This window comes from Rhinolophus sinicus, chromosome 16, assembly GCF_057876585.1.
Source record: "Rhinolophus sinicus isolate RSI-liver-muscle chromosome 16, RSI-T2T, whole genome shotgun sequence".
In the NCBI taxonomy this organism is placed as follows: domain Eukaryota; kingdom Metazoa; phylum Chordata; class Mammalia; order Chiroptera; family Rhinolophidae; genus Rhinolophus; species Rhinolophus sinicus.
The window spans coordinates 191,253,744-191,280,975 of NC_142516.1; the positions used below are offsets into that span (position 1 = coordinate 191,253,744).

At 42.3% G+C, this 27,232-nt stretch overlaps 1 protein-coding gene across 2 annotated transcripts in view; it reads left to right on the forward strand.

The window, feature by feature from the left end:
• The window catches only part of CSMD1 (CUB and Sushi multiple domains 1), a 1,607,858-nt gene that overhangs the window by 1,395,176 nt on the left and 185,450 nt on the right, over positions 1-27,232 (forward strand). For both annotated transcript variants that reach the window (XM_074329288.2, XM_074329289.2), the window contains exons 27-33: positions 2,526-2,717; positions 7,831-7,969; positions 10,707-10,894; positions 15,275-15,469; positions 19,594-19,710; positions 21,955-22,068; positions 23,730-23,825. In XM_074329288.2, the coding sequence (XP_074185389.2) occupies positions 2,526-2,717; positions 7,831-7,969; positions 10,707-10,894; positions 15,275-15,469; positions 19,594-19,710; positions 21,955-22,068; positions 23,730-23,825 (1,041 nt within the window). The remainder of the gene's footprint in view (positions 1-2,525; positions 2,718-7,830; positions 7,970-10,706; positions 10,895-15,274; positions 15,470-19,593; positions 19,711-21,954; positions 22,069-23,729; positions 23,826-27,232) is intronic.

Genomic DNA, 27,232 nt, shown 5'->3' on the forward strand with positions numbered 1-27,232 from the left:
AGAATGATCAAAATCAAAGTGTTAAGGTTTGGAGAGTAGTGTAAGAATATACTAAGTACACACTAAGAGAATGAGAAAATTAAGTGCATCCATACAAATGCAGGCAACAAAGGTAGGAAAAAAGGAGACTCACAGAAAGCACAAGATAAGGTGGCCACAATAAATTGAAATGCAGCAAAAAAAAAAAACCCACAATAAATATAAGGAGAAAAAAATATAAAGGAGATAGAAACATATAAGGAGACTAAATCATCCAATTAAAAGATTCTTTGATTGAATTAAGAAAAAAATCCAACTACATGCTGTTTAGCAGTGATATTCCTAAAGTATCTGAGCACAGATAGAGCAAATGTATGCCTGCAAAACGTACAGGGATTTTCGTAGGAGCATTCTATGTAAGAGCAGAAGGTGAAAATGACCCAAGTACCCACCAGGAGGAGAGTGGATAAATCATGGTACATTCATGCAGTGGAAAACTATACAGCACTGAAAATGAACGGACCAGACATCATGTCTAAATGTGGATGACTCAGAAACATAATACTGAGGAAAAACAGTCACAGAAGAATCTGTGATACATGAGTCCATTTATAGAAATTCAAAATGGGGGGCGACATGTGGCTGCTGATGGAATGCATCCACTTACGGTTACCATTGAGAAAAGCAAGGGAAGGGTAAACATGAAATTCTCAGCAGTGATTTCTTCCTGAGTGGAGGGAGGGGTGCACTGTATTGATAACATTGCCGTAGTTATAATATTGTTTTCCAATCTGAGCAATGTCACAGATATTTGTTTTATTGCTTTTATTGTGTCATCGGTATACATGGGTATATATTTCAATATATAATAAAAACCAATTGGAGGAAAAGAGTGTGTGGTGAAGGCAGCCTCTGCCGTCAGTCAGCTTAGAGACAAGGAGGGGGAGAGATGGGCTGGCAGGTGCTCACACAGCATTTTCACAACAGTCATAATGAACCAGAAAACGTTTTCATTTGTACTGATGGGTGGGCTGATGGGCAGTGAAACTGAGTGACCGGAGGCCAGTTGGTCTGGGCTGGGATTTGCAGCAGGTCCGACCAGCCAACAGGATCCAAGTTGTGGGTGCGGTGAGAGCTTTCTCTTAGGATGTTGATCCACTAATCTGCAAGTCTCACACTTCCCGTTGCCCTGTATACTTTGTCCACCGCCTCCCCTATTAGGTAAAAATCCCTTCAGAGCTCAGAGCGGGTCTGGTTCTTTGTTTGTGCCTCCTAACTTTTCATATAAACAAATTTCTCCTATCTCGCAAACACATAACATTGCCCCCAAATTTCCCAAGCAAAGCAGAAAACTGAAAACACAAAAAGCAAAGCCCGCACATAACTGTAAGTCTGTCGATATTAAGACAGACAACGTGATGGCACCTGGGGGTAAGGCACCAACCCCTTTTCCTCTCTCTCGTGTATCGGCATTTCTGCCCCAAGCACTCTGCACAGAGAAAGTGAACTTTCCCTCACAGTCCCTTCGGCAGCGAAGAGGAAGGGAGCGCTCACTCTTCTAGTTGAAAGGGACATGGAAAAACACAAAACAGATGTCTCAGCTTTGGACTCCCCTGTGTATCTTCCTAACGTTTAGCATCACACAGTGTGATATGTGGCCGTTACAGGAATTGGAGGGAAGCACCGCTACTTGTCCGGCCATGACGTTTCAGTGTGACGGTGGGACTCAGAATTCTGGTACAAAATCTGGCGACGCACACAGGGTTGGCACCTGCCTGTGTGACCTGATTTTAGGTGCATAATGCTTTCCACATGATGGCTGCAGCCTCAAGTTCCAATGGCCTGTTGTCCCCCAGAAGCGCTCTAACCAGCTCATTTGGGGACGCTGGCCTCTATTAACTTGACTTGAAATTCCTCATACTTTTGTTGACAACGAAGGCACCATTTCCAGAGCTTCTGTTAACATTCGGGTGACCATATGATTTATTTCCAAGTGAGACCTCTTTTTAGAGTGACGGGTTATTCATACTTTTGCAAAGGCCGTGGGACCTATGGCGTCCCATTAGCACTGACCTATAGCCTCTGCCGTCTGGCTTGCATCACTACATCATCAAGACAACTGGTCAGCTCAGCTGGTCGGCGCCTGTGAAGACACAGCCCTTAAGGAACATGTCCTGCCTCATTGAGATGGATGCACTGCAGTTAAGTCATTCAAATTGTGGTGTGTGTTTTCATTAAAATGTTGATAACGAGAAAATCAGATGGGAAAGTGTGTGTGTGTGTGTGTGTGTGTGTGTGCGCACATGCGTGTACTAACTTTAGCACGATGCAGCTTCTTAATACATTCCATGATTGGTTGCATTTTCACCAAGGTTTTGCTAGAATCTGTTCCAGGTAAGCGTAATCAAGGTGCCTATTACCTAGTGTGTCCTCAGGAAAACAGTCTCTTCATGTGTTCATATGTGAACATATGTGAGCACCTGCAGCCAGGTGAGTGTTCTGCCGTGGTTCCCATCACATGACCTGCTGGCCTCTTGTCTTTGCAGCATCAGTCGCATCCACCTGCAATGACCCAGGCATGCCTCAGAATGGCACGCGCTACGGTGACAGTAGAGAGCCTGGAGATACTGTCACCTTCCAGTGTGACCCTGGGTATCAGCTCCAAGGACAAGCTAAAATCACATGTGTGCAACTGAATAACCGATTCTTCTGGCAACCAGACCCGCCTACCTGCATAGGTAATGTGCAACAGAAAATAGAAAGTTCACATTTAGGGATGAATGCATGTTGTCATTAAAATCGCTCTGTAAATGCTCTATTTCTTCAAGAATAGTTCTTAAGGATTTCCTACATGCCCTCTGGTTCTCTGAGGCTCTATTGAAATGTTATTGTAAACTTCATTTTATTAGATAAAATAAAAGAAATAGTTTACTTAACATACAGTAATTGACATTTATCTAACAGTTCCAATCTTGTAACAATATGGATCCATCAAATCACTGTAATTTAAAATTCTAGGTGGCTGAAAATGCATAATATTACCAGTGCTATTCTCATTTTTAATATGGAAACTTGCCCTTAGGCATAACCTACTCAGTAAAAAGTACTTTCTCTTTTGAGATGGTTTTTCTATAATATCCCTACATTTTAATAGAATTCTGAAAACTAGAAATTATACTGCTTTTGTCAAAATGAAGATAAAAGGAGAAAGTTGTTCCTGAAATTCACGAGAAGTTGTATAGTTTGACCTTATTAAAAGGATGACAATTGGTTTTGCAGACTTTAGTTTGAATAACCATCCAAGGTACTCTATCACAAACATGGTTTTAGGGGAATGCATGTTTTATATAAAAGAGGAATTACATGCAGACTGTGCATTCAATTAAATATTTTACCATAAATACCTACTTAAAGTATTTCATCTTAATTTTTAAAAGAAACTCTACTAAACTTTATTATTTTAATCAACTGTCACAGTTCCATTTGTAGCTCTTTATAATCTGTTTGAAAAAATATAAAATGTAATTAGTCTGTGAAGAGAGAAAGTGGTAACGAAATGCTATGCAGTAATGGGCCATTTTGCATAGGGCGACCTTGACGGGGATTTGTGACTTTAAATGACTGTGGTTGTCACGTAAGTGCAGTGGAGGGTGCCGTGGTTCTGTCCAGCTCCCATGTCCTCATAGAGCCTTACTGCATTCTGGAGATGGATGGGTGTGAGCGCTGGCTGCTGAGCTGCCAGGGTTTCTTCAGTGCTTTCTGCTGCGTTTGCATTTCCTAACTGGTGTGAGCAGGTCATGCATTTTATTTCAGGCTGAGTCATCAGGTGACGCCACAGATTTCTACACGTTTCTTTTTTAAAGTGGAGTAATTACCTTTCAATGCACTAATCATTTAAAACCATTGGCCTGTTTTTAAAGTAGGAAAGGCACTATTTATTCTCCGTGTTGCATGATTGTAAGCGCATGGGGAAGTACATTCAAAAGCAATGCAACTCGCAGTCAATCTCTTAAAAATTCTCAGTTGACGTTAATTTAAATACTTAATCGTAAAATTGGACCAGCTTTTCAATGAATCTGTAGTCTTTTTCTGGTTCATCTCTTGGTCACCTAATTTTAACCAGTGACTTGGGAATCTCGTCCTCAGCAAAGAGGGTAAAACTTCATGTGCCTTGAGTATCAGCAGCAAGAACAAGCGGACATGATTTGCAGGCAGTTAAGTATATCAGCTGTGTTGGCAACCAGACCAACACACAGAAGTATCATATCAGAGAAAAAGTGGGATATTTGGGAATAAGTGAACATTATCTTTTCATTGTATTGTCAATATGACTACACATATACATACATATCCCCCCCAACCCCCAGAAATGAAGCTCAGGGCCCCTGTGGCCTTTAGGGCATCAGCTGCTCATGACTCAGCACTCACATAAATTCTATTCTGCTTACTGGGGACACATGTAATTTAATGTTTTTTTCAGCTTTTTCCTTATTAAAAAAAAAATACGTGTTTACTGCAGAACTTTTATAAAAAGAGGAGATAAACACTGACATCTTTTTACCTGGAGGCAATTATTATTAACATAAACATGCAGGAGTAAACTTCGGAATTACTTTATGTAAATGTTTTAAAATGTAGCATCCTGCTTATTATTTTGTAAACAGCACTGTTTCCTTCTCAGTGCAGGGTGAGTATCTTTCTGTGTTTTTATGTGATTTCTGTTAGATGGGTGCAAAAGTAATTGCGGCCTAAAAAGTTAAAAATAATGGCAAAAACCTCAATTACTTTTGCACCAACCTAACACCAGTGGGTGTCCTGCCTGCACAGTCTCTCTGTTTGGATGGACGTACGTCAAGTCCACTGACCCCTTCTGTCGTACAATTAGGTTGTGCCAACCATTTCCCTTTAGGAGATTGGGGCAGCGAACGCTCTTGTTGCAAAACACATCCGTGACTTGTGAATGGCATATTTCTACAAACTTATGTATTTCTAGGACTTTAAAAACATTTGCTAAACTCTTTCCGAAAGGTTGCACCCACTGACATTTCCATCAGCATGTGTGTTTATTCCCCCAACCAAGAGAAAACACATACAGATGACATTTCTTAATATCATAATTTAATATGGGCAGAAATCCATGATTCCTTGGTGTTTTATTTGTCATTTTAAGTTAATAGTGAGTTCCAACTCTTATTAATTTAATATTCTTTTTGGCATTTTGAATTTGTTCTTTCCTGATTGGTGGCCTGCTAACTTCTTTTTTCCCTTTCATTATTAATGAAGTTTTCCCTCTTATTTGCGGTTCTCTCTCTCCCTCACCTTTTTATAAAATCTCTTAACCTCTCTCTGACCTGTTTGTATGTCACTTATATTTTCAGCAACTTGTCATTTGCTCATTTTTCTTGTTTGCTTGGACACCTCACTTTTTTCACTTTTTTCACTTCCCAAAGGACTCCGAGGATGGAGGCACCCTCTTTGGGCATTTTTAGCTGAGTCTGAGAAGAGCGATTCTCCAGACCAGAGGACACTCACTACCTTCTAATTCTGAGTAAAGTGTCCCTCAAAAATCTGCAGAGTTTTAATTTTCTCATGTAACCTGCAATCCCCTTTCTGCAAGTCCAGACTCTAAAAAGCTCTGAAAAGCAAAAATTAATCTTCATTTGGTGGCAACATCCTGCCCTGACCTACAGGGTGGCTATTTCCAGACTATTGTTCCCATTTAATGGTGTGAAATGTGAAAGGTTTGGATGCAGAAACACTGATGTGCTTCATTACAGAGTAGCACCTCCAACTTGATGAAAGTCTTAGCGTACATATCAGGAAAGGACCCCACGCATTTCGAATGAGGGATGGTGGGTTGATATGAACTGCATCTCTATGTCCATTCCCTCTGGAGAATTTTCCAGAGTGTCTGACTTGAATTTTATACTAAATTCTAATCCTATCCAAAATATTTTGCAAGCTCTGCAATTAAAACCTAATGAAGTTAAAATGAAGAGTAGACGACCAACAGAGAGAACAAAGCCAGCAAGACATGGCTGCTGAATTCCACTTGAAGCTTTTCAACAGCCTCATTGGAAAATGCCTCCTGGGATCTGGGCGAATAGACAAGATCTCTTCTTTGTTTCATTTAAATCAATATTGAGTCTCATCCTTGAACTCTTCCTGCTGGTAGCACCCTGCAGCCAGTGCCCCGAATCTGTCATTTTTCATCTTTCTAAACCTGCACGGAGTAGAGCTCCTCAGAGCCTTGGGCACCTTTTTTCCCCGCCTGGGCACCAGCTGCCTCACCCAGTTGGGGGTGGCTTCTGGGACAGGCGGCGTCCTGTGAGGGCCCACTAGACTGTCCTTTCCACCTAGTTATGAAAATTAAGCTGCGTCCTAGGGGACATGAGGTTTTAGTCATTTTTTGTGAAAGTTGCATCATCTTACTCTCGAGCGTATACCTGGAGAATTTATTATAAAGATTTCCTATGATATTATTCAGAGTTTTCCTTTGATGAGACTGATTATGACAGAAACTGCTAGAATTTGTTATAGTTCTTCTTACGAAAATTAACTTTTCAGGAAGGTTAAGTAAGTATTCAAATATATGTCCAGCACAGAAAATTGTGAAGCATTTACAAAAAAGTCATTGTGTGTGTGTGTGGAAGAAGATGACCCATTAGTGTATTTCCTTTTCTACTTATATTTTTTCCTAAATGTATATGTGATCAATCATATGAAAGAAGCTACATAGTTTGAGAGACTAGTATAATCTAATTGGGGTGATGTTTTAAAAACAACTTGGCGACAAGCCATAGCATTTGATGTGAGGAACGCCCAGCCTGCTGTACTCACACGTGTGTCCAGAAGGTGCATACTTATGAGTGTGTCCAGAAGGTGCATACTTACGAATCTCGTAGGGTCGTAGCACTTCCCAGGTGACGGAAGCTTGAACAGAAATGTAGTGCATGAAACAACCCTAAACAGTTTCGGGTTCAAGAACACGCATGGCTTGCCTGTTAAGGACGCTGAAGTACATAATCATGATGGCACTAATATAAATGGAAACACATTTTGTGAAAGTGCAATGCCTGCAAAACCAAACTCACCTTCTCATCAGCCTCTAAAATGCTGCTTTCTGATACATGTGTGCTGAGCACTGTGATCAAAGCACAGTGTTAGAGGTCAGTGATCCAGCTCGGCCTGTCTTTGGCTGTGGAGCTGGGCTGTCACTCAGACGTGGTGCAAGTTTCAGCATTTCGTGGGGAAATGTGGGGAATGTATTCCAAGACCTGCATCTATCGAGGGTGGTGAGGAGTGCATGCAATGACATGGATTTATTTTCAGCAAACCCTTCCTGAACACTTACTATGACCAAAGCTGGGCCTTCGACATGTGACAGTGAGCCACACGTGGGTGACCGCTGTAAGCGTGAAGCGTGCTTCCTGGAATTAGCAAGCAAAGACCCTGAGAACCATAAGAAATAAGAAAAGAATAAACAGGGCTGTAAGATCATGCTGACGGGGATTTGTTTTCCAGCCCAAGTTTTGTATTTGGATATGTATCATGTGTATTACAGGAATGTGGGGGTTTAAGGTCATCTGCACACTTTAACAGAGCAAAATATAAAAATTATAGGAAGTAAATTTCATTTGTCAGCAGTTTGAAAATCCTCCCTACAAGGGGTGGGGCATTACAGAAAATGTGTAACAGTTATATGAAAACTATACAGGGTCTTAAAACATCTCCTGGATCATTGTTTCATAACCCAGCGCGTAGTCCCTTTGGTGGATTCTGGGGACTAATCAGAATCCTTCCACACTGACCGGCACCCTTCTCTCCCTAAACGTCCCTCCCCTGTGACAGCTGCCTGTGGAGGAAACCTGACGGGCCCCGCCGGAGTCATTTTGTCGCCTAACTACCCGCAGCCGTACCCCCCCGGGAAGGAGTGCGACTGGAGAATAAAAGTGAACCCCGACTTCGTGATCGCCTTGATGTTCAAAAGGTACCACCTCTTGTCGAGCACCCCCTTTTAGTAGCATGTAAGCATCACCCTAACAATTACACCTTAGCCCTCCCTAGTGTCTCCCGTGTTACGTCTCGCGAAGCCTCGCTCTGTGTGTGATAGAGGTTGCATCAGGCTGCAAAATGACAGGATGGAAAGACCATCTTCTGCTGGGAGCTTTCTCCCTGTGTGAGGATGCACGTGATGGGGCGGGATTTCCTCTAAATACTGTGTTGTACTCACTGTGTCCCCAGGAGAAAGCTTAATTTACAGACTATTTAAACAGTAATCAAAAGTGACACAGATTTCCTCACTGTGATTTCTCATCAGTGTGTCATATTTCTCTAACTGTGTGATAGTAATTCATTTCCACAGTGCATCTTGTCCGACGTTCCCAGAGGCTGCACTTGTTATCATTAACACGGGCGTGACTCGTCAGAACTTTGGAAGTGGAAGCTCCCCCACACCGGGTTGCTAAAGTCTGAATGACTAGACATTTGTCTTTAAAAATTTGCTGTCTCCTTTTTGCCAAGCTAGATGAGAAAAGTTCAAACATTTCTTCTTTGACCCAGTCATTCTTTAAAAGCATGTTGTTTAATCTCCGCATGTTTGTGGTTTTTGCTGCTTTCTTTTTGCAGTGAGGAAAGTTCAAATATTATGATTTTTTTATAGAAATAAATTCTACAGAACTATCATATTATGAAAATCTGGCATATGATAATTGTTTTTTAGTACTCCAAGGTCTTTTCTTATTTAATATTCTGATGTTTGAACTACTTGAAGTGATAGAAAAGTGGGTGTTTAGACGACCCAGGACTGCGGCCTAGTTACATTTATTTATCTGCCAGCTGAACAAGTTTCCTTTTCTTGAAATGTTTCCATCAGTGTCCCAGGCCTGGTTGCCAGGCCCTCCTTTCACTTCCTCCTCCTGATGAGACCTGAGTCAGTATCATTTTAAACGTCTATGATTCCGAATTTTAAGCAGTCTGATCAGCCATCATTTCCTGAATTTACTCAAACTGCTATAAATTTACCAAGTGATGAACATTTTATTACGCCCTCAGCTATTACAGAAAGCCGGTGAACTGCTGGCCATGTTTTGGGATATCTTTGTGGTTTTTGTTAATGCTCATTTCTAGCAGTGTTTTCCTTAAAACCAGGAGATTAAAGGTAAATGGACAGTGAAAGCCTTTTAGGGAACGTGGAGCCTTGTGGTTGGGGTTCCTGACCCTCCACTGTGTCTCAATGACTTGGAATCAAGGCTCCCAAAGTACATCCTGTCGTATAGAAGGGCGTTTGCATAAATATTTTCCACTTCATTTTGTAAGTGTCTCTGGAAAAAGGTTGAACTAGAAAACCTTTACGTTTCATTCCACTCTTAGATTTTACGAATCATTAGCTGACATAGTGTCACAGGAAAATCACACACCTGTCGCTTCTTCTAAGACATGGGCAACTTTTGTTTGCCGGGTCAGGGAGGGGTTATCCTGGGACAGTCAGAACATGTGCTTTTTTTTATTTTCAGTGTATTTCTAGTGTTCAGTAATAATCTATAGCAATACGTCCGTGGCTCTGCCAGTTACCCGGGCACAGCATGACCAGATGTCGTAAGATCCCTGCAAAGGATTACAGATAAAATTACTGTTCCAACCAAACTCTGTTTGCTCTTACAATTCCTGTTGGTGCTTTATACTTAGTCACTTCAGTCTGTGACTCCTTCGTTTCTAACTTCAGGAAACTTCTCAGATAAACAGACTAAGAACCCCTCCAGGGCTCCCTTCAGTAAATATGCAGCAGTGCCTCTTACCTGAGGTTTGGGTTTCTGCAGTTTCAGTAAACAGGTGTACACAATTAAATGGAAAATTCCAGAAGTAAACAATTCATAAGGTTTAAGTTGCTCATCTCTCTGAGTAGTGTAGTGAAGCTTCTTGCCCTGGCCCATCCCACCTGCCCAGGACGTGACTTGTCCCTTTGTCCAGTGTCACCACACTGTAGACCACCCCTGCCTGTGAGTCACACAGTAGCCGTCTTGGTGATCGGATTGGTTCTTACAGAGATACCCCATTCCCATAACGTTTATTACAGTGTAGTGTTAAAGTTGTTCTTTTCCATTATTTGTGGTTATTGCTATTCTCTTAAGCTTGCTCCTGGGTACATATATATAGGAAAAACAGTCTATATAGGGTTCAGTACTAATCTTGGTTTCGGGAATCCACGGGGGTTGTGGAACGTGTCCCTCATGGGTAAGTGAGGACAGCTGCATTCAGGGACCTCACAGTGGTGAGTGCGGCCTTGACATAACCCAGGGTGGCCTAGTGCAGCGCCAGGGGTGCGCTAATGGGGGGTCCTCGAGGGTCCCCGCGTGCTGTCTGCTTCAGAATGCTGGGCGATGTAGGGAGCGACCTCTGTTCACGTCTCATCACTCCATTTTCCAGACACACGGCAGCCACTTAAGCAACAGCACATGCTCACAGCTGTAAAAGCTCCTGACTCTCCATCTTGTCACCCAAACATGCTGCCGACTGGAGGGAAGGTGATAGCCATTACGCAGAACAGAAACAGCATTTGTTACAAGCACTGCCAGGGGGACATTTTGATTATATTACATTCATCATTTGAATGGTCCTAACTTTAAAAAATCAAACAAAAGCAGTGAAATCTCTGCGCCGACGCTTCCCAGTCGCGGAGATGTGAGGACTGCCCGCGAGGTGCTGACACCCGTGTCCTTTGCTCTCAGCTTCCACATGGAGCCCAGCTATGACTTCCTGCACGTCTATGAGGGCGACGGCTCCAACAGCCCCCTGATTGGCAGTTTCCAGGGCTCCCAGGCCCCGGAGAGACTCGAGAGCAGCGGCAACAGCCTTTTCCTGGCGTTTCGGAGCGATGCCTCCGTGGGCTTGTCCGGCTTCGCCATCGAGTTTAAAGGTACTGTGACCGCGAGTCCATGTGGAGACGGGTGGTGCCCGCGAGCGCGGCCTCGTGAAGTCGCGCCTGTGTGTGTGACACAAGCAGTGCGGCCGTGGCCGGTCGGTCTGGGGAAGGGAGCCCGTCTGTCCAGTGGACACGGGTCCAGACCCACTTCTGCTGAGAGAAAAAAAAGTGGCCATTTAAACTAAATTAGGATTTGTGCAGTGATGGGTGTGAAACGTGTAAGAGTTGCTTTACGATGTGTTTCAGTATCATCTAGTCTGTTCCTGCAGGGTGACTACAGTTAAGTATATCCAAACAGCTGAGTTTTCACCTCAGTATTTTCAAATGTAAAACGTCTGTTGTTGTCCCCTCCTGTCCCCTCCCCCCAGGCGTCAGCTGGATTAGGAGCTGGGTCCCCAGACCCGTGTCACCCACTCCATTCAGGAGTCCCCTGTGACTACCATCCAGAGAAAACAAACACAAACCAAAAAACACCTAAGTAAGCATTTTGCTGGTGGGTCCATGAGAGCAAATATTTATTTTTCAAATCCATTTCTCATGTGAACAAAGAAAAGGCAAAATAATTTACAAAGAATCAGAGAAAGGGACCGAACAAAATACCAATGCACAGCAGTGAACACTTTCTAAAAAATAATGAGAATATGTATATCTTTTTATTTAAACTTTGAATTAGTTATTAGTTATTGGAATTATAAAGTAAAATATGTTTCATCTCTGTGAGCTCTTTAACAGACCTGTACCTCTTCATATGGTTTTAAGAAGAAAATTAGCCTGTTTCCCCCCAACAGCTGAATCCCGAGATGGATTGATCGCTATTAAAATACACGACGTGAGACAGCTCCGACGTGGACGCCCCGGTGCCTCCCGGCGGGGCTGCCCTGATCAGCAATAACTAACGTGAGCCCGTGGGGCGCTTCCCACGCCGTCGCGTGTCTCAGGAAGGCCTCCCCGAGGCGCACTTCCCCGTGGCGGGGCGCACTCCATAGTGAGTCAGAAACCCCCAAAAGACAGAGCACACCTTACTAAATGTGGGAATGGCCTGACCACTGCCTGCTAGCCCTGCGCTCTCCAGAACCTTTCAGAGAAAGTGAGTCGCTGGTTGAGTGAGTCAACAGCCCGCTGTGCCCGGCTGGTGATGGGAAAGGAGAGCGGCCTCTTTCTACCGGGTTCTTTGGGAGCCAGAAAGCCACATACATGGGGTCTACAGGTCTTAATGTTGGAAAAGCTCTCCCGTGGAGTCTGTGAATGAGTCACACCAGCAGCGGGCAGGGAGAGACCACAGTCGTGGCGCCTTGTACCCACGAGCCCAGGCTGCTCCACCAGCAGGCGGCACAGAGCCAGCCCTGGCCTAGCACGGAAGGCGGAGGGGCCAGCAGTCCTCCCGGGTGCGGATCTCAGGCCTGGCGGTCAACCCCCGGCCTCCAGCACAGATACTGAGCTACAATCAAGTGGGGTGGACACGAGCAGCATGTTATGAAGTCCTCTCATTAGCACGTGACAAATTACATGCACAAACGTACCGGTGATTTATCACCACACATCCTGGAGTGATAGCTGGCTGCATGGAACAGAAGATTAGATGCAGTTCATTGGGAGGGATTTCACAGTCTCGCTATCGGAAATCAAGATGAGCGACAGAGCAGAAGATCACGTAGGTGACATTCAACCCAACAGTAAATGAAGCGAAAGAGACTTATAACAAAAAATGATCGCAAGGCCGACGAGGCAGTAGGCAGTACCACAGGCATAGCCCGGCGAGTTCTCATGATTTTATAAAAGGAAAAATGTGCCCAGCCTGGCGCTTCTGTCATGAGATGCTCAGTGCATTCTGCTGGTGACAGAGGAGGGCACAGCTTGGCACAACCTCTGGGGCCGGCAGTTGTGTGTGTGTGTTCCTGATTTGCCTAAAACAGATGTCGCATGCTCTGGGTGGGCTTTAAGGCGCCTACAAAGAACTTTCAGAATGTCACCTACCCTTTGAAATATCCAAACAGGTTTTCAGTAGAGCTATTAGTGAGTCCTGGGCCCAACATAACACACGAGTCCTGCTGAGAGACTAACCATAGTCAGATAGAGAGCCTGCAAAGAGGTTTTACATAAAAATATTGCTGTGCATAATTCTCTATATTATAATTTTGCATAACTGTACTATATGATATGCACATGTTACTATACATAAACGTGTATACCATTTGCATACATTTCTATAAATGGGTTAAAATGGAGCATGTATCCATATATAATATGTGATATTTACTTACATCTGTTGCATTTTAACCCAAGTATGTAAAACACATAGTATAAGGTTATTGTGATAGAGTAAGTCAACGAATGCCAGAGGTCTCTGGCTAATGCGGATACATAGATCACTAAAGACATAGTGGAACAGAGAGAGTAACCGCAGCAAGCTAGGCCCCTTTTCCTTCCTGCGGGGCCCACACAGCTCGTGCTTCTGTCCTCTCCTACCTGCATTCCCACTCCTAGGGGGACGGAGTGTGTGGGGAAGGGTTTCCAGGGCGCGTTTGCTCCTTATGCTCTCTGTCTGCCTGCTGCCGTCAACCAGGAGAGTCCCCTCCCATGCTGGACAGTCCCCATCAGGCAGGAAGGAGAGTAAACAGGGACCACGACCAAAAAATAAAGTGACGTTCAGTCTTCCACTCGGCCTTTCCAGAGATACTTATGCACCTGAGTAACACTGGGTTTTCTACAACCGATGGAAGAGTTGGCGTGAGTGAACTTTCGTCGGGGTAAGATTGTCAGACCCGAAGAAAAAGAGCTGAAATGTGTTTATTTGATCTGCTCAGGTTATCCTTGAGTCTGTGTTGGCATTAATAACATAACTTACACGCACGCATGCACGCCAAGTAGTGGTTTCAGAATTTTAAACTCAGAAATGAAGACGGACATTTCCGACAGCTTCTGCACTGATCACGTGCAGATCTGTACATTCGGCCCCAGAGGCTTCTGATGTGACAAGGAACCGTGATGGAGTGAGGGACGTGGCAAAGCATAAAGAGCAAGCCAGTGAGGGAAATGCAAATACCATGTTTCCCGAAAATAAGACCTAGCCGGACCATCAGCTCTAATGCTCTTTTGGAGCAAAAATTAATATAAAACCAGGTCTTATTTTAATATTTAATATTTTAGTAAGACCGGGTATAATATTACATAATATAATATAATATAATATAATATAATATAATATAATATAATATAATATAATACCAGGTCTTATATTAATTTTTGCTCCAAAAGACACGTTAAAGCTGATGGTTCTGCTAGGTCTTATTTTCGGGGAAACACGGTAGCATAAATATGTGTACATTCATTTAGCTGTGTTTCCAAAGGGCTGTTGATATAGGACATTTATAATAGTAAAGAGACTAAAATTAACTACATAGCAACAAGACTGAGAGGAAGCAAAGGTAATTTTGTACTTGTATTCAGGGAAATACGCAGTTAGTGACCGCACAGTAGGGAAGGTCTCTGCAGTGTGTTTTCTCTGAGTTATTTAACTTCTCTGGTTTTCAGCGTCTCAGCGTTAACATGGGCTGGATGCCATGCTTGCCTGGCTGAGGTGTAGTGATTACAATGAAGCACACAGTGTGCCTGACACACAATAGGCCCGCAATTCACTGAGCAGCTGTTACAATGAAGACAGAATTGCTGGGTAATCAGTACATTCCAGATGTGGTGTTGGACTCTCATTGAACAGTAAATGCTCGTTTTCTGCAGAGTTTCGTGTTCGCTGGGCCTCGGTGAGGGGAGTGGAAGTCAGGCCTTCTCCCCATAGCACCTTTTCAAACCATCTGTTATTACTACACAAGAAAGTGCTTGTCTGACTTGAATGAAGCAGATGAAACCAGTCTCCTCTGGGGAAGTCAGACTCGGCCAGGTCTCCCTAAGCGTCGGCATCCACATCACTGTGGTTTAAGGACAAAAGTCAGAAAATGAACCTCAGGGTTCCCATAGTCAGTTTCTTTGGTTCAGTGCTAAAATCCAAAGTAAAAAAAAAAAAAAAGGTAGATGTATAACAATATAATGCTGCAATTTTGTTACCAAGATGAAAGTAATTCAACATCAATTCTGTAGTAAAATGTGGTTTGAAAACTAAGAAATACAACTTTATTATTTAAAAATTTCCTACTTTTCTATACTTAATTATTGATTTTATAATTATTGTGATAATTATTTCTAGTACACGTAGTTGTTGACTTGATAATTAGCAACTTAGTCATTAATCAATCAATAAATGTATTGTGAGCATTTCTCATATGTCTGGCCATGTTCTAGGCATTCAAATAATAAGCAAACAAACAAACAAACAAATTAAGATCCCTGCCCTCATGGAGTTTGCACTCATTTCTTCTACAGAGAAACCGCGAGAAGCATGTTTTGACCCTGGAAATATTATGAATGGGACAAGAATTGGGACAGATTTCAAACTTGGCTCCACCGTTACTTACCAGTGTGACTCTGGCTACAAGATTGTGGAGCCCTCATCCATCACATGTGTGATTGGCGCCGATGGAAAGCCCGCCTGGAACCGCGACTTGCCCTCGTGCAGCGGTATGTGTGCCAACAGCTCCCTTCCTTCTGTGGGGTCTTGCCTTTGGGACGCGAGTTCACACTTTCAAAACCATTTCCCACTTCAGCACTAGGTTGCTCCAGACAGTGGCTGGGATCGCTCAGAGAGCTAAGCTGGGACCGGCTTTGCACTTTCCTCCATCTTCACCTGTCTAGGGTCTTAGCCATTCTCTCCTGTGTCCTCTCACTTAGAGAGCTGGGCATTTTTAACTTCTGTTTTTGTGTGTTTTAGGCCTGGTCTATATAAGAGGTACTAGTTGACAATCTCTCAGTGTACTCTCTGTGTCTGTCTGTCTCTCTGTCTGTCCCTCCTTTCTCTCTCTATATATATACATATGTTGACTGATTGATAGATAGATATAGATAGATAGATATAGATAGATATATGTATATTATATAGATACATATATAAATATATATTAATACATGTTAATATACACACATATTCATAGATATACATGTATTATATATCACATACATATATATATCATATGTACACATATATTAAAATGAATGTATCATTTTCCCCCACATATGAATAGTTTGTCATTCTTTATATAGATGTTAAATTAATAAAATCACCTATTAAAGGTAAGATGAACCTTCGAGAACTGACAGAACTCAACCAATAGTGACAAGAGTCGGGTCACAGTTGCCCTTGGGAGATGCAGTGACGGGAAGGCACAGGGGACATTGCTGGGTCCTCGGCTGTAATCAGTCGGCCGGTTCCTGGGCGTCTCCATAGCCAAAGCTCCTCCAGCTGTGGACGCATGACTTGTACCGTTTACTCTGTGAAGGCTACACATTAAAAAGAAGATGGTAACACCCCACGGTGTGTGGCAGAAAGGTTGATGCCAAGGTTATTTTAGGATGAACTTAAGGCTGGGTATAGAGACACTGAGCTTGCAGAATGAACGCACTTTCCCTCGGGACAGCTCACGTTGCTACTGGTACCTTCTGAACAAACAGGAGCTTTAAGAAACCAGCCCATGAAGCATCAAAACCAATGAGCAAACCCAGTGCCCTTGGAGTCCTGCTCCTTCTGTGTTTCTGAGTTTGTCTTAGGACCCGAGGGGTTCTCAGCCAAGCAGCCCTGTCTTGCCAGGACCTGTCAGAGTTGCTGGCACAGGTAGAACTCCAGGTGGCTTCTAGGGGAAGTGAGGAAATCAGGGAATGGTTAAAGTAACTTGCAATGAAAAACTCTGCAGCCAAGGTTTCCCTAGTCTTACGTATTTGACCCTGAATACTAAGAATGTCAGAGGGTTTGTACAAACAGAAGGAGGCTGAGAGCGGGAAGGGCGTGTGCTGTGGCCCCACCTGTATGATGTGTCCATGGTTTTATGAACGTCAAAGGTGTCAGTAGGTCGGAGTCAGAATCATCAGAATCCTCTTCTGCAGAGGCTCAGAGACCGTCCTAAAATCCGTTACTTCAGCTTAAAAATCCCATTATTCAGAGTCATGTTCCATCCTGTGGGTGTCTCGTTACCAGCTCCCGGTCAGCTATTAACTAGACGTGTAAAAGCAGAAAACTGGCCCTGGGCCCAGGGGCCTCCATGTGCTGTGTGCAGGAAGAATGACAGTGTGTGCCTGGTGCCCTCCACAGGGCTTGTCACAATGATCACGTCACAGTTTAGACGTACACGGTACACCTGAAAATACACTCGCACACGCATCTATTCAATTGTGTAGAAATTTAATGTGAACTGCATCATATAGTAGTTATATTTAAAATACTAATGCCCAATAATCTCATAGACTGGGAAGGGCTTAAAAAACGTTATTGATCTCAGATTATTAAAAAAGTCATATAAAACTCCTGTTTCTCTATTTATTCTTATTTTTTACATTTGAAGTTTTGAAAATCATGTTTTGTGTATGTAAATTACTCTCTATATACACACACACATATACACACATAAAAAGGGAAATAAACATGTATTATATCTTTAAATATATAGTAAATATATGCATATTATGTATAAATACATACATATATAAAGACTAGCATGCATATATAAAAAGTAAATTTATGAGAAATTTAGTGAACTTGTCAGCTACATGTAGACAGTGTTTTATTTCTGTGTTTAAACCATGATTGTGATGCCACTTTATGGAGCGGTGCCTTCTGTTGATCCATTTAATTGAAAATTCTGAACAACTACATATTTACGTTCTATTCGCTGCTTTGGGAGATTTATAAAACATACAAGTCGTAGAGTCCTTCTTTTCTGGGTTTATTCATAACTGAAACAAGAGGGAAAATAAAGCCCCAACACATACACACACTCACACACACACACGCACACACACCGTCCATACAAATACCCCACCATCATATCTGCCCTTTCTAGTTTGGGTTCCTTCAGGTTTAAATCAAACTTTCAGGAAGAAACCCATACAGATTAGTTACTATACACGTTATTCTTGAACTGAATCCATGAGATGAAAAGTTAAAACAACAGAAAAACTAAAAAGAAAACATCCTTTCTTTAACTCCCATGGTATCGTAAAAACAATAGGTTCAAAGACTGAAGCATAAGACCTGACACAATAAACTGCATAGAAGAAAACATAGGTACTAAACTTATGGACCTTGGGTTCAAAGAGCATTTTATGAATTTGACTCCAAAGGCAAGGGAAGTAAAAGCTAAAATAAATGAATGGGACTATATGAAACTTAAAAGCTTCTGCACAGCAAAAGAAACCATCGACAAAATAAAGAGGCCACCAACTTAATGGGAGAAGATTTTTGCAAACAGTGCCTCCGATAAGGGGCTAGTATCCAGAATATACAAGGAACTCATGAAACTCAACAACAAAAAAACAAACAACCCAATTGAAAAATGGGCAGAGGACTTGAAGAGACATTTCTCCAAAGAGGACATACAAATGGCAAATAGACATATGAAAAGATGCTCAACATCACTAATCATCAGAGAAATGCAAATAAAAACCACCATGAGATATCACCTCACCCCAGTCAGAATGGCTATCATCAACAAGACAAATAGTAACAAGTGTTGGAGAGGCTGTGGAGAAAAAGGAACCCTCATACACTGTTGGTGGGAATGCAGACTGGTGCAGCCGTTATGGAAGGCAGTGTGGGGGTTCCTCAAACAATTACAAATACAATTGTCATATGACCCAGCAATCCCTCTCCTGGGTATCTATCCAAAAAAATCTGAAAACATTTATACATAAAGACACGTGTGCTCCAGTGTTCATTGCAGCTTTGTTTATGGTGGCCAAGACATGGAAACAACCAAAATGTCCTTCGATAGATGAATGGATGAAGAAGTTGTGGTATATATACACAATGGAATACTATTCGGTGGTAAGAAAAGATGATATAGGAACACTTGTGACAACATGGATGGATCTTGAGAGTGTAATGCTGAGCGAAATAAGTCAGACAGAAAAAGCAGAGAACCATGTGATTTCACTGATATGTGGTATATAAACCAAAAACAACAAAAGAACAAGACAAACAAATGAGAAACAAAAACTCATAGACACAGACAATAGTTTAGTGGTTACCAGAGGGTAAGGGGGGTGGGGGGTGGGAGATGAGGGTAAGGGGGATCAACTATATGGTGATGGAAGGAGAACTGACTCTGGGTGGTGAACACACAATGGGATTTATAGATGATGTGATACAGAATTGTACACCTGAAATCTATGTAATTTTACTAACAATTGTAACGCCAATAAATTTTTAAAAAATTGGAAACTGAAATAATCTTTATCTCTTAATATAATGATTGATATCAACCCGAAATTTTCGGTGAGATTTAATTAACTTAATAATTTGTCTTTATAAAACCTGTTATTATATTTGTTTTCATTATTATTTTTTCATGTCTGATTGAGGACTTCGTATTTTGTCTTCCTGCTAAATTAAATTACTTTTAGTCTAACCTGGTAAATCTTTCTTTTTCTTTTTCTTTTACTTTTGATAGCAGTGTAAGATAGCTTTTAACTTCAATATTTGGTTATGTTTTGAAGTAAACCTGGCATGCTGTGCATTTTCTTAGTGCTTCTCGTCATTGTCCCAGCTGTCACATGCCACGTTGTCGCTCAGCACAGAACCTTGATTTCACTTTCAGCTCCCTGCGGAGGCCAGTACGCTGGGTCGGAAGGGGTGGTCTTGTCACCGAACTTCCCTCGTAACTACACAGCTGGCCAAGTATGCCTGTATTCCATCACGGTGCCGAAGGAATTTGGTGAGAATGTCCTTTAATGTTTAATTCACTGTTGTATCCCCTTTGGTGGGATTTTTGTCTGTCATTTTACAAACAAACATTTCAGTTCTTGATATAATAAAATAACACAAAGGAAGATGAGTTGTATTAAAGCGGCATGTTTTCCAGGTATATCTTACACGATATCCACTACCATTCTCTCATCAGTGTGATGTAAAATGCTTAAGTTCCCATCTAGTATTCTGATCCAAAACAATCGGAGACAATAGGTTGGCTTTGTGCTTGTTTTTGTCAGCATTTTTTTCAGTTGGTGGTTTCCATGTGTCAGGACAGCCGCAAAGCAACGTATCAATTGTGCATATTTGGCGCATGCATTTACTCATGTGATTATGACGGGTGTCACTGGATCAGTGACTACACCTTTGAGTGATTGGAGATGAAAAGTAGATGTAAACCTTTCCGCTGAAGGGCTCAGTTCCTGAGTCTCCCTTCTAGGCTCGCGTCCCTTCTGCGCGGATTTCCAGAACGGCTTCATTTCTAGAAGGGCCTCCCCTCGTAGCCCCACCCCTGGTTCACTCTTGAGCAGGATCATTTCTTTTGTGTTGGATTCTTTTCTGAAGTCCACCACATAATACCTTTTATAATTTTATGAAATAGTTCCTTTTTCAATAGTAAATCTAAAAACCTACAGAGTCAGGCTTTTTTCATCACACTCAAAATGGCAGCCACCTCCTCACAGAAATAAAGCATATAAAAATTCTAATGTCCGACTCCATTTGAGGGAAAAACCTTTCAAAGGTACAATTCTATGACAAGAAGAAACTTGCTTGTGGGAGACAAAACATTTCCATAAACTTCCGTTATCTATTATTCATATTCTCTGATTTTAGTTTATTACAAATTTTTTTGATTTATCACAACACAATTATGATTTTTCAGCAGAAAAAATGTCACACACACACCCATCCTAAATGTTGATCAAATTTCCCAATATGAGAGGTTTAATGACATAAATGTACCATACAAATATGCGTAATACATATTACATGTGCACATATGTGTATATGGGGTACATGGAAGACATATATGCCCTAGAATACATGTCACACACATAACTGAATGCACACACACACACACACACGCACACACGAGCTGTGAGAGTCAGATGTGCCTCTGTTTTGCCACTTGCATAAATTCTTGCGTTCTAATTCTGACGTGTACAATTGGTACCCATGCCCCCATTTCTCACTCTGAATGATTGAGAATGATTTCAGCTGAACCTTTACACATACATGTAAATAAGAATTAGTTGCTCATTCTTTGTAAATTGAGACTAAGTCATGAGTTTTCCTAAGCATTGTGAAGGCTCCACATACAACAGTTCGGGGACAAAAATGATGAAATTCTAAATATTGAAATACACAGCTGGGTGGCACATGGAACAGGTACACAGCTGCACCTCACAGGGCTCTCTGACGGTGACATGGGGAGTTGGGTGATGAGGAAATGCCACAGGGCTCTCCCACAGTGACACGGGGGATGGGGTGACAAGGACAGGCTGTGCTGTGCTGCTGACACACGTGTGTTAAATTGCAGTGAGATCACATGGATTCGCCATTTTACTCACCGCAGCTTAAGAATTTTAAATGCCTCCCCAAATTAGCATGCGTTAAAAACCAGCAGGTGCCTGCGGCCTGTGCTCATTGCTTACACTGCTAAACAAACAGGGTGGCTTTGTGGCTACTCTCCCATCACCCTAAAGTAGTAACAAAAAACAATCTTCCTTAATGTTCAGACTCTACAGAAAACAGAAATTGTCTTCCTTTTATTAAGTCCCAAAGATCAAGGGGTAAAATAAAATTGTCTTAGCAACTGAAAGCTTTTGGAAACCAGAGAAAAGAAGTTAATGATTTTTTACGGGATTCTTAGGGTCAGGAGTTCTTCGAAGAACCAGTAAATATATACCGTGTTTCCCCGGAAATAAGACCGGGTCTTATATTAATTTTTGTTCCAAAAGATGCATTAGGGCATATTTTCAGGGGATGTCTTGTTTTTCGTGTGCAACAATCTACATTTACTGAAATACAGTCATGTCATCTTTTCTGGAACGTCGTCATAATGTACTAAGTACGCCCGTCTGGCTGATGACTTAACTGGGGCTTATTTTCAGGGCATGTCTTATTTTCAGGGAAACACGGTAGAACACCAAAATATCCATTTCTTTGTTTAAGCGTATCATGCCAACCCACCCCCTTTATTTTACAGTGGTGTTTGGACAGTTTGCCTATTTTCAGACGGCCCTGAACGATTTAGCAGAATTGTTTGATGGGACACACCCACAGACCAGACTTCTCAGCTCGCTCTCTGGGTCTCACTCAGGTAAACTTCCAAAGAATTAGGCAGCCAGGGTTATTAATTTTAAACTTGTCTTTTGTGTGTGGCGGGGACGGGGATGTAGGAGAAATTTAATAATCTTGGAATGTGCTCATTTGTTTAGTGAAATCTTATCTTTGATAGAAAATGTCAAATGTACTCTTATCCCATATATAAAAATACTTGGTTTTAACACTTCACTCATTAAGATTATGAAAAATATAGCATCCATCTCAGAAAAACAGGGAAATATCAGAACAAAAGGAATAACAACTCTGTGTGTTTTATTTTCTGTGGTATGTATTGTGTCTTTCTGGAGATAAACACTTTTACCATTTTGTTCTAAATTATTTCAAGCCTTTAAATATGTACGTGTAGCGAACACTACAGCCAATGTGTACACAGGGCATTCACTCACACGTGTATACAGTGTATAAACTCACACATGTGTATATACTACCTAAGCTCACACAGGCATGCATTGCATACGCTCACACACATGCACAAAGTGCATCTGCTCACGTGTGTATACAGTGCATACGCTCACACGTGCATATGCTCACGTGTGTGTACTGTGCATATCCTCACATGTGTACATTCAGTGCATACGCTCACACATGTGCATCTGCTCACACATGTATATACAGTGCATATGCTTACACGTGCATGCGGTAACGTGTGTACTGTGCATATCCTCACATGTGTACATTCAGTGCATACGCTCACACACGTGCATACAATGCATATGCTCACACACATGCATTCAAACATATTTTGGACTTCAGAAAACATAGGCTGTCATTTTGCCACTTGCTTTTTGTCCCCTATTGTCGCTACGGTGACATGCAGAGGCATTTCCCTATCATACATATACACACAGCATGTCATTAGCCCTGAGTGGTGTCCGCGTGGACGGGTGCAGCACGACTGAGGTGCCGCCTTCCCTGGTGACAGAGCCCTCGTCTGTGGTGCCCAGCACAGTGACGTCATCTCTGGGCATCACCGGCTTTGGCCAATTGGGGACAGTCTGGCTATTTCTGGTCTTGCGCTACTTTTAAGCAAAGGTCCTAAACCTTGTCTTATTTCCTACCAACGTCCAGTGATGGGATGTCTAGAAGTGCATCAGATGCTGCACATTTAAATATGCACGCATCCCGACAAAGTCAGCTCCATCCCCACGCCCCTCCCAGTACCTGAGAGACACCCTCCTGTACTTGAAAACGTGAAAAATATGTTTCACAAGTTTTTTCCTAAATTCTTTCTTTTTATTAGTAAATCAGCTTTGGATTCAGAGACATTTTCTTAATTTTAAGTAAAGTAATTAGCCACTAAGTATCAAATAAAGTTGATTCTGAGTCAATGATCCACCCAGCTCTTAGATGTTTCCCCATTATTGGTTAATAGGCCTGTTATCACTGCTTTCTTCAAAAGAAGCATAAATGAGATAATGATTAAAATATAGTTTTAATAGAAAGTATAGGCAAAAACAGAGTTCTAAAAGTTTTATAGAAACGGTGTGTTTGGGTCCTAAACAGCCAAGCCAAGTTTTATAAAAATTCAAAAATTACCTGGGAAATTCCAAGTAAGTAATCATTTTCAAAATATCACTGTCCACCACAGCAGTGTGTGTTCTGTGGATCCCATGTACCCTCTCTTTCAATCCCCAGGTGAAACCCTGCCCTTGGCGACTGGGAATCAAATTCTGCTACGATTCAGCGCGAAGAGCGGTGGGTCTGCCCGGGGCTTCCACTTCGTTTACCAAGGTGAGTGTCACAGCCTCGTACACCCCACAGACCTCCATTTGCAGGTAACGCACTGAAAATATTTGAGCTGCAGTGTTTGATATTTAAGAAACTGAGCATATTCATATAGGTATTTATAAAATTATTTAACAAAAATATTACAATTTTTGGTTTGACAATTAAATATATTCCTACTACAGAGATACCATAATGCTTCATGTATCTGACATATGCAGGAAACAAACACTGATCAAATTACTTTTGCAGAGCACTGCACATTTTGCAAAATGTTTTCAGATATGTAATATTTTATATAATTAAGTAAAATACTTCATAACAGTTTAGATTTTAGTAACTGTTTTGATGAAAGGCATGTAATATAAATTATACATTCCAAATCTTATTGCAAAAGCTAATGGAAAACACAATTTAACCAAACCTAAAATATCATCCACGTGTCCATCTCTCTGAATACCTGTTTTATTTTGTTTGCGTTCTGTTCACTTTTGGCCTTTTGACACATTTATATTTATTTTGAATTTAGAGCTTCTTCAAAGTGTTGGAGATGACTCAAAGTTTCTGTAAAATGAGGTTTTTCCCCCTTTTGACGGTTCCCCTTTATTTTGCATATTCATTGTATGCGCTTGAAGCAGGCGCTTTCAGAAGCTCAGAGCTGAGGCTTTGGCCCCAGTGTGGCTGCCCTACAGACTGAGACGCAAAGCAGATGATCCCGTCCGGACATCAACTGTGTGCTCAGAACAAGAAGCAGTCGTTAGTTCCCTTTGCTGGGTCTCAGCTTTGCTTGCTGCTCAGAAACACCTTCCTCAGTAGTAGAGGGTGCTCATGTCTAGCAATAGTGTCTTGCCTTTCACAGCTTCTGCTCCAGAAAACACCAGCCCACATCATGGTTTTCAGGAAGTTAGGGAGAATATCACTCTGTCGTATCATTTCTATGTCTAGTAACCTCACACTGTAAAATCCACTGAACACCCTGCCATGTTCGGCAAAGAGATGAAATAGAAAGTAGTGGAAGAGTGAGGATGACGTCTGATAGGCCAGGAGGAGGAAACAGAGCTCCAGTCCCGATTAAGTAGCAATTGCTTGAATGATGGTGCTAGTGAGTTAAAATTAGCCACATTGTTCTAAGTTATGCCTTCTGTTAAAAGGTACATAATTAAAGCAGTATTTTTAAAATAGTCTTTATTGGAGAGTCCCAGTTTAGGCAGCTTACCTTACCCACTCCTAATTTTTGTAAGATAAATTCTGTATCAATTTTTGCAAAAGCAGATTTACAAAACTGAGTTGCTGTGGCACATACAGAGCCTGCATCACTTGGCCCAGTACGTTTTCATCCTGGAAAAATGCCAGTTACTGGCATTGTCTGCCCTGACAGGAGGCTACTTTGGTGTTTTGATAAAGATTAGACTACCAATCCGATCATCAGATGAAATATCCGAGTCAAACGACCCAATATCTATCCTATTTTCAAATGGTATCCTCAGAAGTCATGATTTTTAAAATCGTGTTCCCTGTACAAGTGACATATTATCATTAAATTGTGTCAGACCCCCTTTCCTTGCTCTGTTCCTATAGTGAGTTGATGCAAAAATTGATGTCTTTGTATTAAAGCCAAACCCTTTGCTGTTCAAGACCCAGGGCCATGAATGTGATTTATTAACCACTCAAGAGCACCTGGGAAAGTTTTCAATTCCTCAGAATAGTGAAATTGAACATAGCCTTCTGAAAGACAGTATTTGTGTGGAAGCCTGGAAACCATTTGGACTCCATTTTATAGAAATCGTTCTGAATGGGGCTCTCGTGCACCACTACAGCTTGGTTCTTCCCGTTACTGAAGCTTAAAGTTGCACAGGGACTTTAGGACTTTCCTGGTCCCAGGACGTCTAACCCTTGTTAGCAGACACTTCCGCTATGAAGAACTGCTAGAGACGTCAGTGAGTAATACGTGTAGTGGTGTCAGGATGCAGAAAACCTCCACGAGACCCCGGTGTGCCAAGGTCACGTCTCCCGCCTCTGCACCGGCCCCTCCACGTCACCCTGGCGAATACTGTGGGCACATTGGTAATGTGGGCACTGGGTCTTTCCGATCTAGTCCTGAAGAAATGCAGGGACAGAGGCTTTTAAACAACGTGTCCTTATTCACTCATTCACTCACGTCTCTGCTTGTTTTTTTTTGTTTTTTTTTTGCTTTCCACATGACTTGGGAGTAGAAGGGCACATTTGAAAAGTGTGAAGGGGAAAGAGGGTGAGTTAAGATGCACAGAGACCCCAAGGAAGGCTAATGGGGGTGACCCCTCACAATGTAATGCTTTATATAGCTTTTGAGTATCAATTTACCGTGATGGCTCAGCACCTGGGAGGAACTCTGATTGGCTGTTTGGTGTGATATAATAAATACCCCCCCAGAAACATTTTCGTCTCTGAGGGGAAGGAGCGACATAACGCACAGAACACTACTTACGTGCCGAGGGCAATATGGATGACATATGGATGAGAGGACATCTTAGGTTGCCAAAGTATGTCAGTGACAGCTGGTCACCTTTTACACGTGTGGCTCAGGCACCAGCCCTCTTAGGCCAACTGTACCACTCACCTCAGCTATGTGACAGTCAAATGGAGTCCAGAAGCAAAAAATATGGTGCGAACCTAACATGAAAAAACCCTAACTTCTAAAAAAAAAAAAAAAAAAACACCTACCTACTCTCCTGCTGAAGTGCGAGTCTCTGCAATCCTAACACCACAGTGCGGGTCCACCATAACCTGTTCCTGCACAGACGGACTTCCCAGAAGACATAAGAGGAATGCAGCCCTTCCTTTTAAATATGAGCACATTCCAACGGCTTTTGAGGTTTCTTGTCAGACACCCAATGGGAGGGTTTCCCCACCCCTCCCTGAGCTCGCAGGAATCCTCGAATATTCACACAGGGCGCCCATAGCCTTCCATCCACTTCCTGAGCCCCTGGCCCTGCAGACCAGCGGACCTGCTCTCACTAATTTGGTTCTACAGGTTTCCGTGGCCCTTGCCGTTCCCCAGGAAGCGCCGTGCACCTGCCATCAGTGAGTCCTTAGGTCAACGCAAAAACCAAACCTCACAGTCCTCAGAAACCCACCTTGTGGAGACTCGCTATTTCTTAGCACAGTCTGTTTCTTCCAGTACTGAATAGACCTTTGCTTGTAGCCGATGAAGGAGTTACATTTCATTTAGAGACTGGGGGTGGGGGGAGGGCAGAAAATACACACCTTTTAATACCAGAATCAACTTGGCGATACAGGAGCCCACACAAGACCCAGTTCATGTGGCCACGGAGACCACTGAGACAGAGCAAACCTTCTTCCCTCTTCCCGCGGGCACGTGCTGATCCACGGCAGGGGAGTGGAAACGCAGACACCGCCCTCTGCCTCCCTCTCTC